The sequence below is a fragment of the Camellia sinensis genome, chromosome 9, assembly GCF_055761805.1.
Source record: "Camellia sinensis isolate YWXY chromosome 9, ASM5576180v1, whole genome shotgun sequence".
Taxonomy (NCBI): Eukaryota; Viridiplantae; Streptophyta; class Magnoliopsida; order Ericales; family Theaceae; genus Camellia; species Camellia sinensis.
The window spans coordinates 4525841-4539376 of NC_138969.1; the positions used below are offsets into that span (position 1 = coordinate 4525841).

General features: G+C 38.6%; 1 protein-coding gene across 1 annotated transcript; it reads right to left on the bottom strand.

The window, feature by feature from the left end:
- Positions 1-1539: 1539 nt before the first annotated feature.
- LOC145798456 (uncharacterized) lies at positions 1540-5243 on the bottom strand. The gene is made up of 3 exons (XM_082886014.1): positions 4194-5243; positions 3645-4115; positions 1540-3558 (listed from the first exon to the last, which is right to left on the bottom strand). Exons 1-3 carry the CDS (start codon positions 5161-5163, stop codon positions 2393-2395), a joined length of 2607 nt encoding a protein of 868 aa, XP_082742140.1. The 5' UTR covers positions 5164-5243; the 3' UTR covers positions 1540-2392.
- Positions 5244-13536: the final 8293 nt, after the last annotated feature.

Genomic DNA, 13536 nt, shown 5'->3' on the forward strand with positions numbered 1-13536 from the left:
GGGAAAACTAAAATATTTTCTTCCTTGTTAAGGCTGAAAGATGAAGAGGAATTTGTGTGGACAGCAGAGCATCAGATTGCTTTCGAAGGTATCAAGGCCTATTTGGCTAAACCTCCAGTGCTGATGCCACCAAAGGGGAACAAGCCCTTGAAGTTATACATAGCTGCAGCAGAGGATTCATTGGGAGCTTTCTTAGCCCAAGATAATGAAGAAGGCAAGGAGCAAGCTATTTATTACCTTAGTAGGTTTTTAAGTTCGTGTGAATGTAAATACTCAGCTGTTGAAAAGCTGTGTCTTGCTTTGTATTTTGCTGCAATAAAATTAAGATATTATCTTTTGCCTACAACTGTCTTGGTAATTGCAACCACAGATTTGGTTAAATATATGTTATCTAGACCAATGTTGAGGGGAAGAATTGGCAAATGGATACTTGCCTTATCAGAATTTCATCTAGAATATGTCCCTCAAAGGGCAGTAAAAGGGCAGGTTTTAGCCAATTTCTTAGCAGACCATCCATCTCAAACTGAGAACCAGGAGATCATGGAACTTGGTATGACCAGTGTTGAGCCATGGCAAATGTGGTTCGATGGGTCGAAAGCAAATGGGTTAATTGGAATTGGTATTGTAATCAAGTCTCCACAGGGGACAGAAACTACCCATGGTTTTAGAGTGGATGAAGCTACCTGTTCCAATAACCAGGCTGAATATGAAGCCTTAATTGTGGGACTAGAGATTCTTATTGGATTACAAGTACATGCAGTTGACATATTTGGGGATTCTCAATTGGTGATTAACCAAGTGAAAGGAATTTTCAAGTGTCAAAGCATAAGTATCTTGCCATATTATGTTGTTGCATTACATTTGCTTTCTCAGTTTCAAATAGCAAATGTAACCCATGTTCCAAGATTCTTGAACAATAGAGCCAATGATGTGGCTCAAAAGGCTTCGAACTTCAAGAGAAGGGATAATACCCAAAGGGACATAAGCCAAACAACATATCAGAGATTAATTCAACCTTTGAATAAAAGGAATGTGATCTTGGAAGTCAATCATAATGACTTACAAGAACAAGATTGGAGGCATCCAATAATGCAGTACTTGGTTGGTCCATCTTCGAAGGCCAGTAGAAAAGTTAAATTGCAGTCTATGCAATATATGATATATGGTAATGCTCTCTACAAAAGGGGGGGAGATGGCTTATTGTTGGAATGTCTAGGCCCAAAAGAAGCATTAACAGCCATGGCTGAGGTTCATGAAGGCATCTGTGGTGCTCATCAACCTGGTGTAAAAATGAGATGGTTGCTTCGAAGGCATTCCTATTATTGGCCAACCATTCTTAAAGACTGCATAGAATATGCAAAGGGGTGTCAGGCATGTCAAAAGCATGGCACAATAAGGCACGTGCCCATAACTGACCTACATGCAGTAGTAAAGCCTTGGCCATTCAGAGGGTGGGCCATGGATATGATGGGAAAAATACACCCACCTTCTTCGAAACATCATTGTTTCATTCTAGTGGCCACAGACTACTTCACTAAATGGGTCGAAGCTAAGCCATACAAGGCTGTAGACCAAACAGAGGTTATTGGTTTTATTAAAGATTTGATCCATAGATTTGGAATCCCGCAAACCATAACAGTTGATAATGGAACTGTGTTTGATGGGAAGATGGTGAAGGCTTTTGCGGCAGAATTTGGAATTAGCCTTGTTAATTCCACACCCTATTATGCACAAGCTAATGGTCAAGCTGAGTCATCCAATAAGTCCTTGAAAAAAGGAATACAAAAGGTTGTGGATGACAATCCCAGGGATTGGCATAACCTATTGTTGGATGTTCTGTGGGCATATAGAACCTCACCGAGGTCAAGCACAGGGGTCACTCCTTATGCCTTGGTGTATGGACATGACGCAGTCTTACCAGTGGAGATTAATGTCAAATCTTTGAGAGTAAGATGTCAAGATCAATTGAATCCTGAACAATACCATCAAAGTATGTGCTTAGAATTAGAAGGCATAGATGAAGCCAGAATTTTGGCATTAAATAGCATTCTTTTCCAAAAGAAGAAAGCAGCCGAGAATTATAATAAGAAAGTCAAACACATTGGCTTTGATGAAGGTGATTTGGTATGGAAGACAATACTCCCAATTGGGATTAAAAGCCATAAGTTTGGCAAATGGTCACCTAATTGGGAAGGTCCATATCAAATTCATAGGGTTCTGCCTTTCGGAGCATACCATTTAAGAAATTTGAATGGTTATGTACATCCCAAAAAGATTAATGGCAGATATCTAAAACCTTATTTTCCAACCGTTTGGGAGACACAAGGGATAGAGTAAACACCATATGCAAAAACACAAAGCTTGTTCAAATTATATTCAAAATAGTGTGCTTTCATAAAGAATCAAGTACATTATGCCACAAGTTGGCCCAAAAATCATTACAATGCTTTAATTGTTTTTGTACAATAGCTTTCCTATTACTAAGGGAAGGAAATAATTGAATAGCTGCAGCCATGTTTTCTTTTCGATCAGCCAGTCCTTGATTGGTGATGTGCAATTTCTTATCAGTTCGAACCAAGGCTTGGTTTACTGCAGCTAACTCCTCTTCGAGCTGAGCTTTCTTCTCCAGAAGTTGGACTCGAAAGTGGGAGGCAGAAGAGTGTTGTTCTTTCAGAGTTGATACTTCAGTATGCACCTGAGAAACAAAACTCTGGTCCTTAACCAGCTTATCATCCGCAGCTTTAGCAGCATGGCAAATGTTGAGATAGAAATCAATAGTAGCTGCAGCCTGAGATAGATGACTTGAAACACTCATGGCAGACTGCTCAGCAATGTTACAGCATTGAAGGAACCCGTTCCTGATGATAGGCCTTTGTAGAGCCTCGAAGGGGATCCTCGAAAAGGAAGTCAACAGTTGCAAGCATGTGTCCAAATCTACTAAAGGTACAAAAGGCTTGTTGCTGGAGGAAGGAGAACTCTCGAAGATTTCCAAAAGGGAGTTAGCCAAGGCTAATGGCTCAGCTTCAGTAGTAGAAGTAGGAGAGGTAGAAGGAATGTCAAAAAGACTAGCTAGTCTTTCTTCAAAAATGTCTACCTCATCCCTTGACATGAAGGGCATAGAGAGTGTTGTGGTGGAAGACACAAAGGGCTGCATAGGGATGGGAGAAACAGATGGAGCATCTTTGGCAGCCTCTATGGTCTTGGCCACCAGCAAATCAAGTGAGGAAGGGCTGGAAGTAGGCATTGGTGATGAGTCATGAATTGGAAAATTATCGGCATCCCCTGAAGGAGAATCAACTGCCATGCGAGATGAAGTAGCAGTAGGAGGAAGAGTGAGGATCGAAGAAACAAACTGAGGCAGATCAAGAGTCAAGAAAGGGAGGTATGGCTCTAAGCCAAGGAAAAGAGATGCAGGGATACTCGGCCTCGGTAAAGACGTATCGAATATAGGCTTAGGAAGTGGGAGCGTGATTTGAATGGTTTTCACGCGTTGCATCTGATCAACTTCGACTGAAATTGGGGAAGTTTCCGTTGGGAAGATTAATGCAGTGGTCGTTGCTGTAAAAAGAAGAAAATGTGAGGTAATGTCAAGTCTTAGTCTTGAAAAGTCGACAAGAAAAGAATAAAGGCATGCAGAAACTTACTTGTCCCAAGGAATTGTTGCTGCTGCCTCTCCTCAGCTCTTTCAAGAACAACTATGGCTTTGGGATATTCTTGTTCTACAACCTCATGGATGGGATCTTCAAACGAGCTGGTAGCTAGAACAGTGATCTTCCTCCTCTTTTCTATTACTTGAGCAATTGTCTCGGAATCAGAATCTTCGGTAAAATCGGAAGGAGAAACGGTAATTTTTCTTCTCCTTTTCCTTTGAGTTGGAATCATTCGCTCCTCCATTGTCTTCTCGACCTTTTTAGGTTGGGGTCCAGACTCTTCAAAAGTGAGCTTCTCCTCTTCTTCCCTAGCGGCTATCCCCTCTTGAGCCAATTGAGGGTCTCTTTTGTTTCTTTTCAAGGGAGACTCCTGTTCTTGATCATTTTCTTCTTCCTCCATCTCTGGAAGTTCAGTTTTTTCCCTTTCTAGCTCAAAGAGTCTCTTCTTCTTTTGTTGTTGACCACCTTCATAAAAGAAGGATTAGAGATAAGATAGCAAGCATTATATGAAGAGGTTAGAGAAAAGGAGAAAGGGGTACATACTTCGAGTGACTCTGGGAGGAATTGAAGCAGCAGAAGTAAACTGAGTTGTAGCAGTTACTGTAATTGGAATAGTGGAAGAAATGACAGTCTCAGCTTCTTTGGGCTTGGGCACATCCAGCACCTCCAATAGGTTTTGAGAGGAGATGGCCAAATAAACTTCCATGTTGCTCACCCACCAATTTTGATATCTCTTCAATTCAGTACCATGAGGGGAGAAAGGGATGAACTCAAAACTGGCCAAATCATCCATAAACTTGAAGGTTGCCTCTTCTAATCTCGATTTTCGAACCTTCAAATCCCTCTTAGTAAGACTCAGATTGGTGTTGCTGCAAAGAGGTATTGGAACTCCTTGTGTGAGGCCAAATTGTCTAGCAAATTGAGCAGGACAATAAGGCTCAGCTATGCATTTATAGGCTCTGGGGTTGGTGGTCCCAATAAACAGTTCCCTAGGGATCAGTAGGGAAGCCCACATATCTTTATGAATAGGCAAAGCACAGAGCCTATCACTAAGGAAGTGATTTAACCAGGTTGGACCTATGCTAGCTTCGAAGGGACGGAAACGATGATCAGGAAGAGCAGCTGGTAGTTGATGAAAGAAGGAGAAATAAAAGGCAAAAGTAGCTGGATAAAGTGAAGCATTGGCCAGTTTTATGCCATGAGTGAGGGAGTGTAGCCCAGAAAATTTAAGACATTTGGATTGTAGTTCAGAAAAATAGGCAAAGAGCCAAAGCTGAAGAATCCAAAATGGTCCCCCTTGATTGGCATCTAGGGGTTTCTCACAAAAGAGGGAACAAACTCTATATACATGACCCAGAATGTATGGGGCTAAGGCTATTCTTTTCTGCAAAACCAAGGCTTTGGCAAGAGGAGCAAATTCGAGCATGATTCTTTGGGAGGAGGTGCAGAAAAGAAATTTGCAAAGCCAATATAATAAAAAGGAAAAGAATTCCCTATCAGTTACTGGACCCATTCTTTTGTTCTCGACTCTAACAAAATCACTGTAAGATACATTAAGAGAGGGGAGGGAGAAAGGGACTACTAAGTCAGGAAAATCTGGTGTGATAGGGGTACCAATGGGGGATACTCCTAATAGATGGCAAATATCAAGAACAGTGGGAGCCATCATCCCACACCTAAACTGAAAGAAATTGAAAATAGGGTTCCAGAAACATAAAGCAGCGGGGATTAGAAAAGGGTCTTCTGGGATAGTTACCCTAGATAGTCGAAGAGCATCAAGAAGGCAGAGTTCTTGAAGGTCCAATGTCCTAGCAGGGACAACTCGGTCGTACCATTCTTGCCACTCTGGTCTCATCGTGGGCCAGCATCGGTGAGGACGATTGACTTTCCAGCCTTGCCAGTCGAGACCACCTTCATACAGAAGGCATTGATTCTCCAAGCGAGGATATAGGGCGGGAAGCTCGGAAGGGATCTCCTTGAAAATAGGTCCTAGCACGTACTCTCGCTGCACATGGCGACGAGGGATAAAGAAACGCCCATCGATAGCACTTTTCTCATCACCCTTGTATTTCTCACATTCAGCATCAATAAGCCGCTTCAAAGCCACAGATGAGCTTACGCGCTCTATGGTCGGAACTTTTGATGGGGAAGAAGCCATTGATCGTGGGTTTTCGGAAAATATAGAAGGGAGTAGAGAGAAATGGAAATCCAAAGGGGATTTGAATGTGTAAGCAATTCCGGGGCACAGAGTGAAAAGGTTTTAAATAACTTTTGTGTGCGGGGATACATCTCGTAAGTCATTAAGTACTAAAACGTGCGAAAACAAGGAATCTCTTTCAACATCGATAATTTCTGGAGGGAAAAACACATTGATGCCAGCTTCGAAGCCACATTTTGGCGCTAAAATTTCAAACAAAAACGGCTTCGAAATGCAGGAGCCGACTTCGAAGCATACTGCATGCTTAAAAATGTCTGAATATTCAAAGTATTGGTCTACTTCAAAAAATCTAAAGACCTGTTCGAAGTGATAACATTCGAAGCAAGCCCTAGAACTCTTTAAGGAAAAAAGGGCATTGTTCGGAACATCCAAACCAGTTATTGGTTTGAGCAAGAAGGAATTACCATAGTTTGCCCTTCGAAGCCAAAAGAGATCAGTTTCAAATTGATTGGCTATATCAACTATGACCATATATTGGTTACAGTTAATATAAAGTCATTGAAATCAAAGTACTAAAATGATATCTGCCAGAATTGTCAATTTTACTCCATGAATTGGAAGAAGACATGATTGGTTCTTTTAGTACTTCATTAAACAGTTGATTCGAAGTATGAAATTGTTCAATTCAAAGTTATGAGTTAGCTTTTAGAGATAAAAGGAAACAGAGTCAAACAGTGTTAAGTACAGAAAGACTTTGTTTATTACATTAAGTAACTCTATCTCGGTACAAATTCAAGCTCATAAAAATAAGGAATAGAATAAATAACAAGGTCATGAAATTTCGTCCAGCAATGGTCAATAAATTTCTGTTCTTTCTTTATTATTTCTTCTATTTCTTCTAAAGTCGATTGCATAAGCTGATGAGCCCTCACTTCATAATAGAGTTCTTCAGCCTTTGCTTCGAAGGCCTCTTCCCTCGATTTTTGTTCCAAGTCATCTATAACCAAACCATCCCAGTATGTAGAATCTTTATTCCTGAAGTCATCGAGCTCTTCGATGAGATTCTCTGCTTCATATTGGGCATGAATTCGGAGAGATAAAAGTTCATCCAGATTTTGGATGGTGATCTTAGAATTCTGATGCCAGTAGAGGAGCACTGGGAGTTGGTCCAAAAACAAATGGAGCTCTGCTTGAGCAAGAGGGTTGAGGACATGACCCCTAGTGAGGATATCACAAGCCCATTGGAAATTCTTAAGAGGAATATCATCCTCAAGAACATTGAAGGGCAGGTGGGAGAAAGCCGCAAGCAAAAGTTGAGCTTGCTTTCGCTCGGCTGGAGAAGGGGGTGACGGAGGTTGGTAAGGTGGAAAGACTTTGTCCATTGGAAGGGCAAGTCTTAGTTTTTCTGTCCAGGAAAGGATGGGAGGAGGAGAAGGAGAAGATGATTCTGCTTCAGAAGACGAAGGGGAAGGAGCAGGTGTTTCTATCTCAGAGGATGCAGATGCAGAAGAAGGTGTGGATGCTTCTATTATGGGAGATGGCACGGGAACAGAAGGAGCAAAAGCATTAATATAGTCAAGCCAATCAGAAGAACAAATCTTCGCCTTTTGGGCTAAAAATGAAGGGGTATACCCTTGTGCTTCTTCTGAACGTTGGGCAGGATGCATTATCTTCGTAGGCATGGAAGAAGTATACCAAGCCACAAGCAGATTCTCCTCCAAGCTACGTCGAAGGTCAATGGGCGCGTAAGGGTAGACCACTGAGCTTCGAGCGTAGGAGGGAAACTCCAAAGGGTCAGTAAACTCAACAAAATGGTGATTGATTCGCTCCCTCAGATCATAAGTCTCAGGAGTGGACCAGATTGTCCAGCCAGAAGCTCCAGAGGATGAAGAGGTCACAATTTCATCCCATGCAGAGGTCTGTGAAGAAGAGTTTCCTAGATCCATATTTTCAACTTGTCGAAGCAAAGGCTCGAGGGTAGTTCGGTCAGAATACAAAGGGAGTTTAGGGGAAGAATTCTTTGTATCTGTAAGTTTGTAAACCAAGGGATTAAAAGCAATGTGTTCATAGTCCAGAGGTTTATAATCTACAAAAGCCTCCATTACCTGAATATAGAAGGGCGGGTAAAGGTGGCTAATGAATGCGTGGAGGTTCTTTCGAGGGGGAACAACATCACTCAAAGGCTCTTCATATGCTTGATCAATAGAAAGGGAAGTTGATGCAGCCATAACCTGTTCGAATACTAAGGTATTGGGATGTTCGACGAGTTAATGTAGATGATCTCCAAATGGATGACGGTTGTATTTCCAGAATATGGACTTCATACACGTTCTGGAAGCGCGGGAAAATTGCAATCCACTAATATCACCAAGTATTGGGTATATTAGTGCGGGGGGTAATGTTGGCTACATATTTTGTAAAAGCCAGTTACAGTTCGACACGTGGCATAGTAAGGGTAATAAAGGAAGGTTATTCAAGCCTTTAATCCTGATCGTACACGTGACAATAAACATTGGTCCTCACATGATACGAGTAACACTAGATCAAATAAACGGGATGCAAGATGACGTGTCTTCAAACGGTTACTCATATTCAAATCTAAGTACAAGAGGGAAGCTCAACTGCCAGTAATGGCGTAATGGAGCTACTTGTAAGGAAGCATGACCAGCGATCATGGAGGAGCAGTTCGACAGTTCGAAGTGCAGTTCGAAGGTCATCACTGACGAGTATAAATAGCAGGGTAGCCCCCAGAAAGAAAGAGGGACTCAGACCATACAAACCAGTCATTTACTTCATATATTTTCTTTCCAGTCATTTACATTTCCAGTCCTTAAATACCTGTTCTTTAAATACCTGCACTTTAAATACTCGCACTGCACTTCGATTCATAGGAGTAGCTTCAAGTAGATTCAAGTAGATTGCTGTTGTAAACCTCTCCGAGGCTGAGTTCGGACCGTTGTAAGTGTTCATTTTTATGAAATACTTCAATTGTTCTTCATATTACTGTCATTTCTCTTAATTTCTCCTAAGTCAAGCCACCAGTAAAAGTCCTCTTCATTGAGGCTGAAAAGAACTAAAACACAATCGTCTGATAATTGGTTGGCAATTATAATTTCTGTAAGGACTGATTGATCCTTGCTGGCACGCTCACATTCACAAAAATACCCTTCGAAAAGCCAAAAAGCCAACAGGATGCAATCAAGTGCTTTGATACTACCATAATTATAATGTTGATAAACTTTGATTGCATAATTAATTAAATTTTGGATTAATTACATAAAAAAAACTTAGGGTTTCAAGTCTTTTTCATTTTAAACCCCAAGTTTTTATTTTCGACAAAATTAAACCTCATCCTTCCACCCATATTTCAATCTGACCCTCCCGTCTATTTCCTTCATATTGATCTAACGAAAATCTAGACAAAATTTCATATTCAAACCCACATGTTTAAGCATTTGTATCTCCCTCGTCGTAACTTTGTTTTGCCTCATTTTCGAGCTGTTGAATTTACCTCATGGCCTAGTTTTCATTCCATTCTGCATACGCCTTACTCAACCTTTTTTTGCGTGCTGCTCAAAAATTGGTTAAAAATAAAAATTTTCTCTCTTTAGACAAAATTTTAAGATTCAAACCCACATAATAAAGCACTTGTATCTCTCTTAACTCTGTTTCATCTTATTTTCATTTCGTTGGATTCATCTCATTTTCATTTCGTTGGATTCATCTCATAACCTAGTTTTCATTCCACATCCCATACATCTTGTTTCACCTCTTTTTATGTGCCATCAGAGCTTTGAAAATTGGCTAGACCAAGATTTTTTTTCTCTCTCTCTCTCTCTCTTCTTTCTCTCTTTATCTTCTGAGCATGGATCCTCTAGAGTGATTTTTCCCTAAAATTTCCTAAAGTGCTACAGTGTATGGTTGAGATTTACTGGCAAGTCACATCAATTTTTCTGATGTGACTTGCCAGTAAATCTCAACCACACAATATAGCATTTTAGGAAACTTTAGAGAAATTTCACTCTAGAGGATCCGTGGTGTTATCTTCTATCTCCATGCTTCTTTGTTCCTTATTCATTTCCACAATTATTTTCTCTTTATCCATGGCCCTTCCACTGAGCTCATGGTAGCCACCAAACCTCCAACGGTGGTGGTGCCGTCGAGTATGGAGGTATATGATTTACAAGAAATGAAAGAAAAGTAATGGTGGGGGAAAGGCCATGAAAGAAGAGAAAAATAGAGAATAGTTGTAGAAAGAAAGGAAGAAGCATTGAGATAGAAGATAGAGGGGAAAAAAGTAGAGAAAAACTATTTTTAGCCAACTTTTGGAGCTCCGAGGGCATACAAAAAGAGGTGGAACAAATGAAAATTAGGTCATGAGATGAAACGACGCGAAAAGAAATTACGATGAGGCAAATACAAATACTTGAAAATGTAGGTTTGAATCTGAAAATTTTACTCAAATAGAAAAATTATTTTTGGTCAACTTTCAAAGTTCTGACAGCATGCAAAAAGATGTGAAACAAGACACATGAGGGATGGAATGAAAGTTAGGCCATGAGGTGAATTCAATGTCGCGAAAATGAAGCGAAACAGAATTACGACAAGAGAGATACAAATACTTGAACACATGGGTTTGAATTTGAAATTTTGCCCAAATTTCTATTACTTCAATATGACAAAGATTGACAGGGGCAGATTGAAACATGGGTTGAAGGATAGGGTTTAATTTGTCGAAATTGAAAAGTTGAGGTTTAAAATGAAAAAGGCGCAAAATCCTGAGGATTTTTTTGTAATTAACTCTTACATTTTTTTAAAGAAAACACAGAACCTGTGGTAATTGTTTTTAATAATATGATTTTAAGAAAAAAAATTAAAAAGCTATAAAACAGCAATTTGTGTTTTCAAAACAATGACCTTTTTAAAATAATGGTTTAGTATACATATCATGAGTCATTTTTTAAAGTTCATTATTTTCCAAACTTCTTCCCATGGGACCATGTTTTTGGTATTGATGTTATTAGTAATAGAACACGAAAATTCTAACCACCCCATCCCTAGTCAATTACATTTTTTGACAGATCAAATAGTTTACGCCTACATAAAACAAAAACTCATGAGAGGAATTATACACTAGAGTTGGGTAGTCATTGGATTTGATTGTTTAGAGTCGAGTTTATGTGTAAATTATGAATTTGTGGCTCAGTAGTTTGTCCACCTCTAGTAAAACTTTAGGGTTTGACTGGATTTGCTCCCCAGTTTGAGTCCCAACATTTGTAACTCTCATGGCCAACGATAGGTTCTCACCGCGCGTGAAAATTAATTGAGGTGTGCGTTAAGCTGACCTGGACATGAGAAACCAAAAAGGTGATTTAGTCAAAACTCCCTCATAATAAAATTTTAATGCATTAAGGACAAATATAAAAAAGTTTTCCTTGAAAAGTCCAATAAATATCACTATTATCAAAATATTAAACTTTAAAATAATATAATTTTTTATGTAGATGTCGATTTTTAATAAAATTAATATTTTTAGAATTTTCTCATCAAGATCTATCAAATAAGATCCATGTTGACTATAAAATTCTTTAAAAAACATAAATTATTACCATTAAAATTAATGTAAATAATAACAATAATAAGTTATTCTGTTTGACAATAACATGTTACTCTGTTTGACAATTACTCTGTTTAACAATAATATGTTACTCTGTTTCATAGTAATATGTTACTCTGGCAATATTATACAAGAAAAAAATACATATTTTACTTTGTCCTTACTCAGTTATGTATTTTCTTTTTAGGAAGTTTATGAAGAAAAATAAATTGGGTTGTTATTTTCATCAAATAAGGGTCCAATCGAGAGATTTTGACTAAATTTTCCAAACTAACCCCCCCAAAAAATACATGTATTATTTGAAGTATATCAATTAGTTATTCTAAGGTTCACTTTAATATAATTTTTTTTAGGGGATTGTTTTTAAAGTTCCTGGTATTAAGATTTTATAGTATAAAGACATCTAATATTTGTATAATGTTTAAGGTCTCTCAAATCAATCCAGAGAATCTAGAGAATATTTTTGAACTTCCCAGAGAAATTTTCTCCAAACCAGAAAAGTCTAAAAATTTTCTCTGGATTTCTAGAGAATTTCTCTAGTTTTTGCAAGAATATCTTTGGGTTCAAACCATAAAAATTTCTCTACTTTTCTAATCACAATGTGCAATACACAAATCGATCGCCCAAATAAACAACAACAACCAATATACATCTATCCAAAGAATTTCTTTGGACTTTTCAAATAATCTCTTCAGATAAATTCTGGGAAGGCTAGAGAAATTCTCTAGGTTCTAGTTTAAAGATTTTTTTTGGATTGCCTTTCCAATCACGATATGCAATACACAAATTAATCACCAAAATAAGTAACAACAACAACCAATACACACACACACATATATATATATAGAGTGAGAGAGACTCACTGGATTGTATATTGAAGCCATTGAATTTGGCTCTTGTAGAGGCTAAATAGGCACCCAATGTCGTAGAACACAATCAAATCATTAAGTTGAAGCTCTGGCAGCTTACATTCTGTCGTCACTACATCCATTTCATCATAGGTTGGTCCAAATATCGTGGATGGCTATAGCATCCCACATCCATCATCATCATTTTTCGACTGATCAGAAAGTAGTAGTGGCATGAATGCCATGGATGACCGGTCATGGGATGGGCTATCTCTAGAGTATATAATTTTCTTTGGAACCTCAACAATTTCAAAGTTTTCAGATTCTTCGCTCCAGCGATGAGCGGTCAAAAGCACTGTCCATTGTAGAGCTCTTTGAGGCATATGGTTTTCAAAAACGAAGTGGCGATGTTGGGGCCAATAGGCTCGGCAGTGGCAACCACACCTCCACCGTTGTTGATGCCACGAAGGCGCTTGATGGAGAGCTCTTCGAGAGAGGAACAGTGATCGAACACTACATTCATGCCTTTGACTCCGAACTTGCAAGATCCACACAAGAACTTCTTCAAACCCTTATAGTTCTTAGCGAAAACGGCCATGCTGAGGTCGGTGAGCTCGCGGCAACCGGAGAGTTTGAGGCGCGTGGGGTTAATGCAACAGAGCGAGATGAGAATCAAGGCGTCGTCGTCTAGGTTGACGGATCGTCGGTTGCATTGGAGAGCGAGCTTCATGACAGCATCGAAGCTAGAAAAGAGAGAGAGAGGATGAAAGGGAGAGGGAAATGAGATTTGATTTGAGGGAGTCAAATTTCTCTGTGATATATGAGTGTGGGGTTGAGGGATCTTAAACATCATAAAATAATACAATATTGTGGATCTTTTCCATTATTAAAAATAGGAGAGAGACCTTAGACTAATTTTTTTATTTTTTTTTTTTAAAACCAAGATGGCCTACTTTATCCAACATATATATGAGGATTTTATCTTGAACTCGGAGAGTAATTAAATAATTTGGCATTTTTAAAAATTATATACCCAACTTTAATTGTAATAATTTTTGGTCCTAGAAAGGAACGCATATATATAATTTTTTATTTTAATTTATTATGTAATTAATTAATAAAATTTAAAATTAATACTTACAAATAAAGGATTAAATCAAGTCAAGCTAAAATGCTTCTTATTTGAGAATCTTAAATTTTAATTAAAAAGTCAAAATAATCATTATAATATTAACATATTTTTTCTATTTTTTTTTACATATC

Bases quoted from the DNA above. Each gene is read 5' to 3' on its own strand.
- LOC145798456 (XM_082886014.1), bottom strand. From the start codon at position 5,163: ATGGGTCCAGTAACTGATAGGGAATTCTTTTCCTTTTTATTATATTGG. The intron at 4,116-4,193 runs GTATGTACCCCT...TCTTTTATGAAG, and splicing joins TCCTCCCAGAGTCACTCGAA to GTGGTCAACAACAAAAGAAG. The intron at 3,559-3,644 runs GTAAGTTTCTGC...TTCTTTTTACAG, and splicing joins GCAACAATTCCTTGGGACAA to CAACGACCACTGCATTAATC.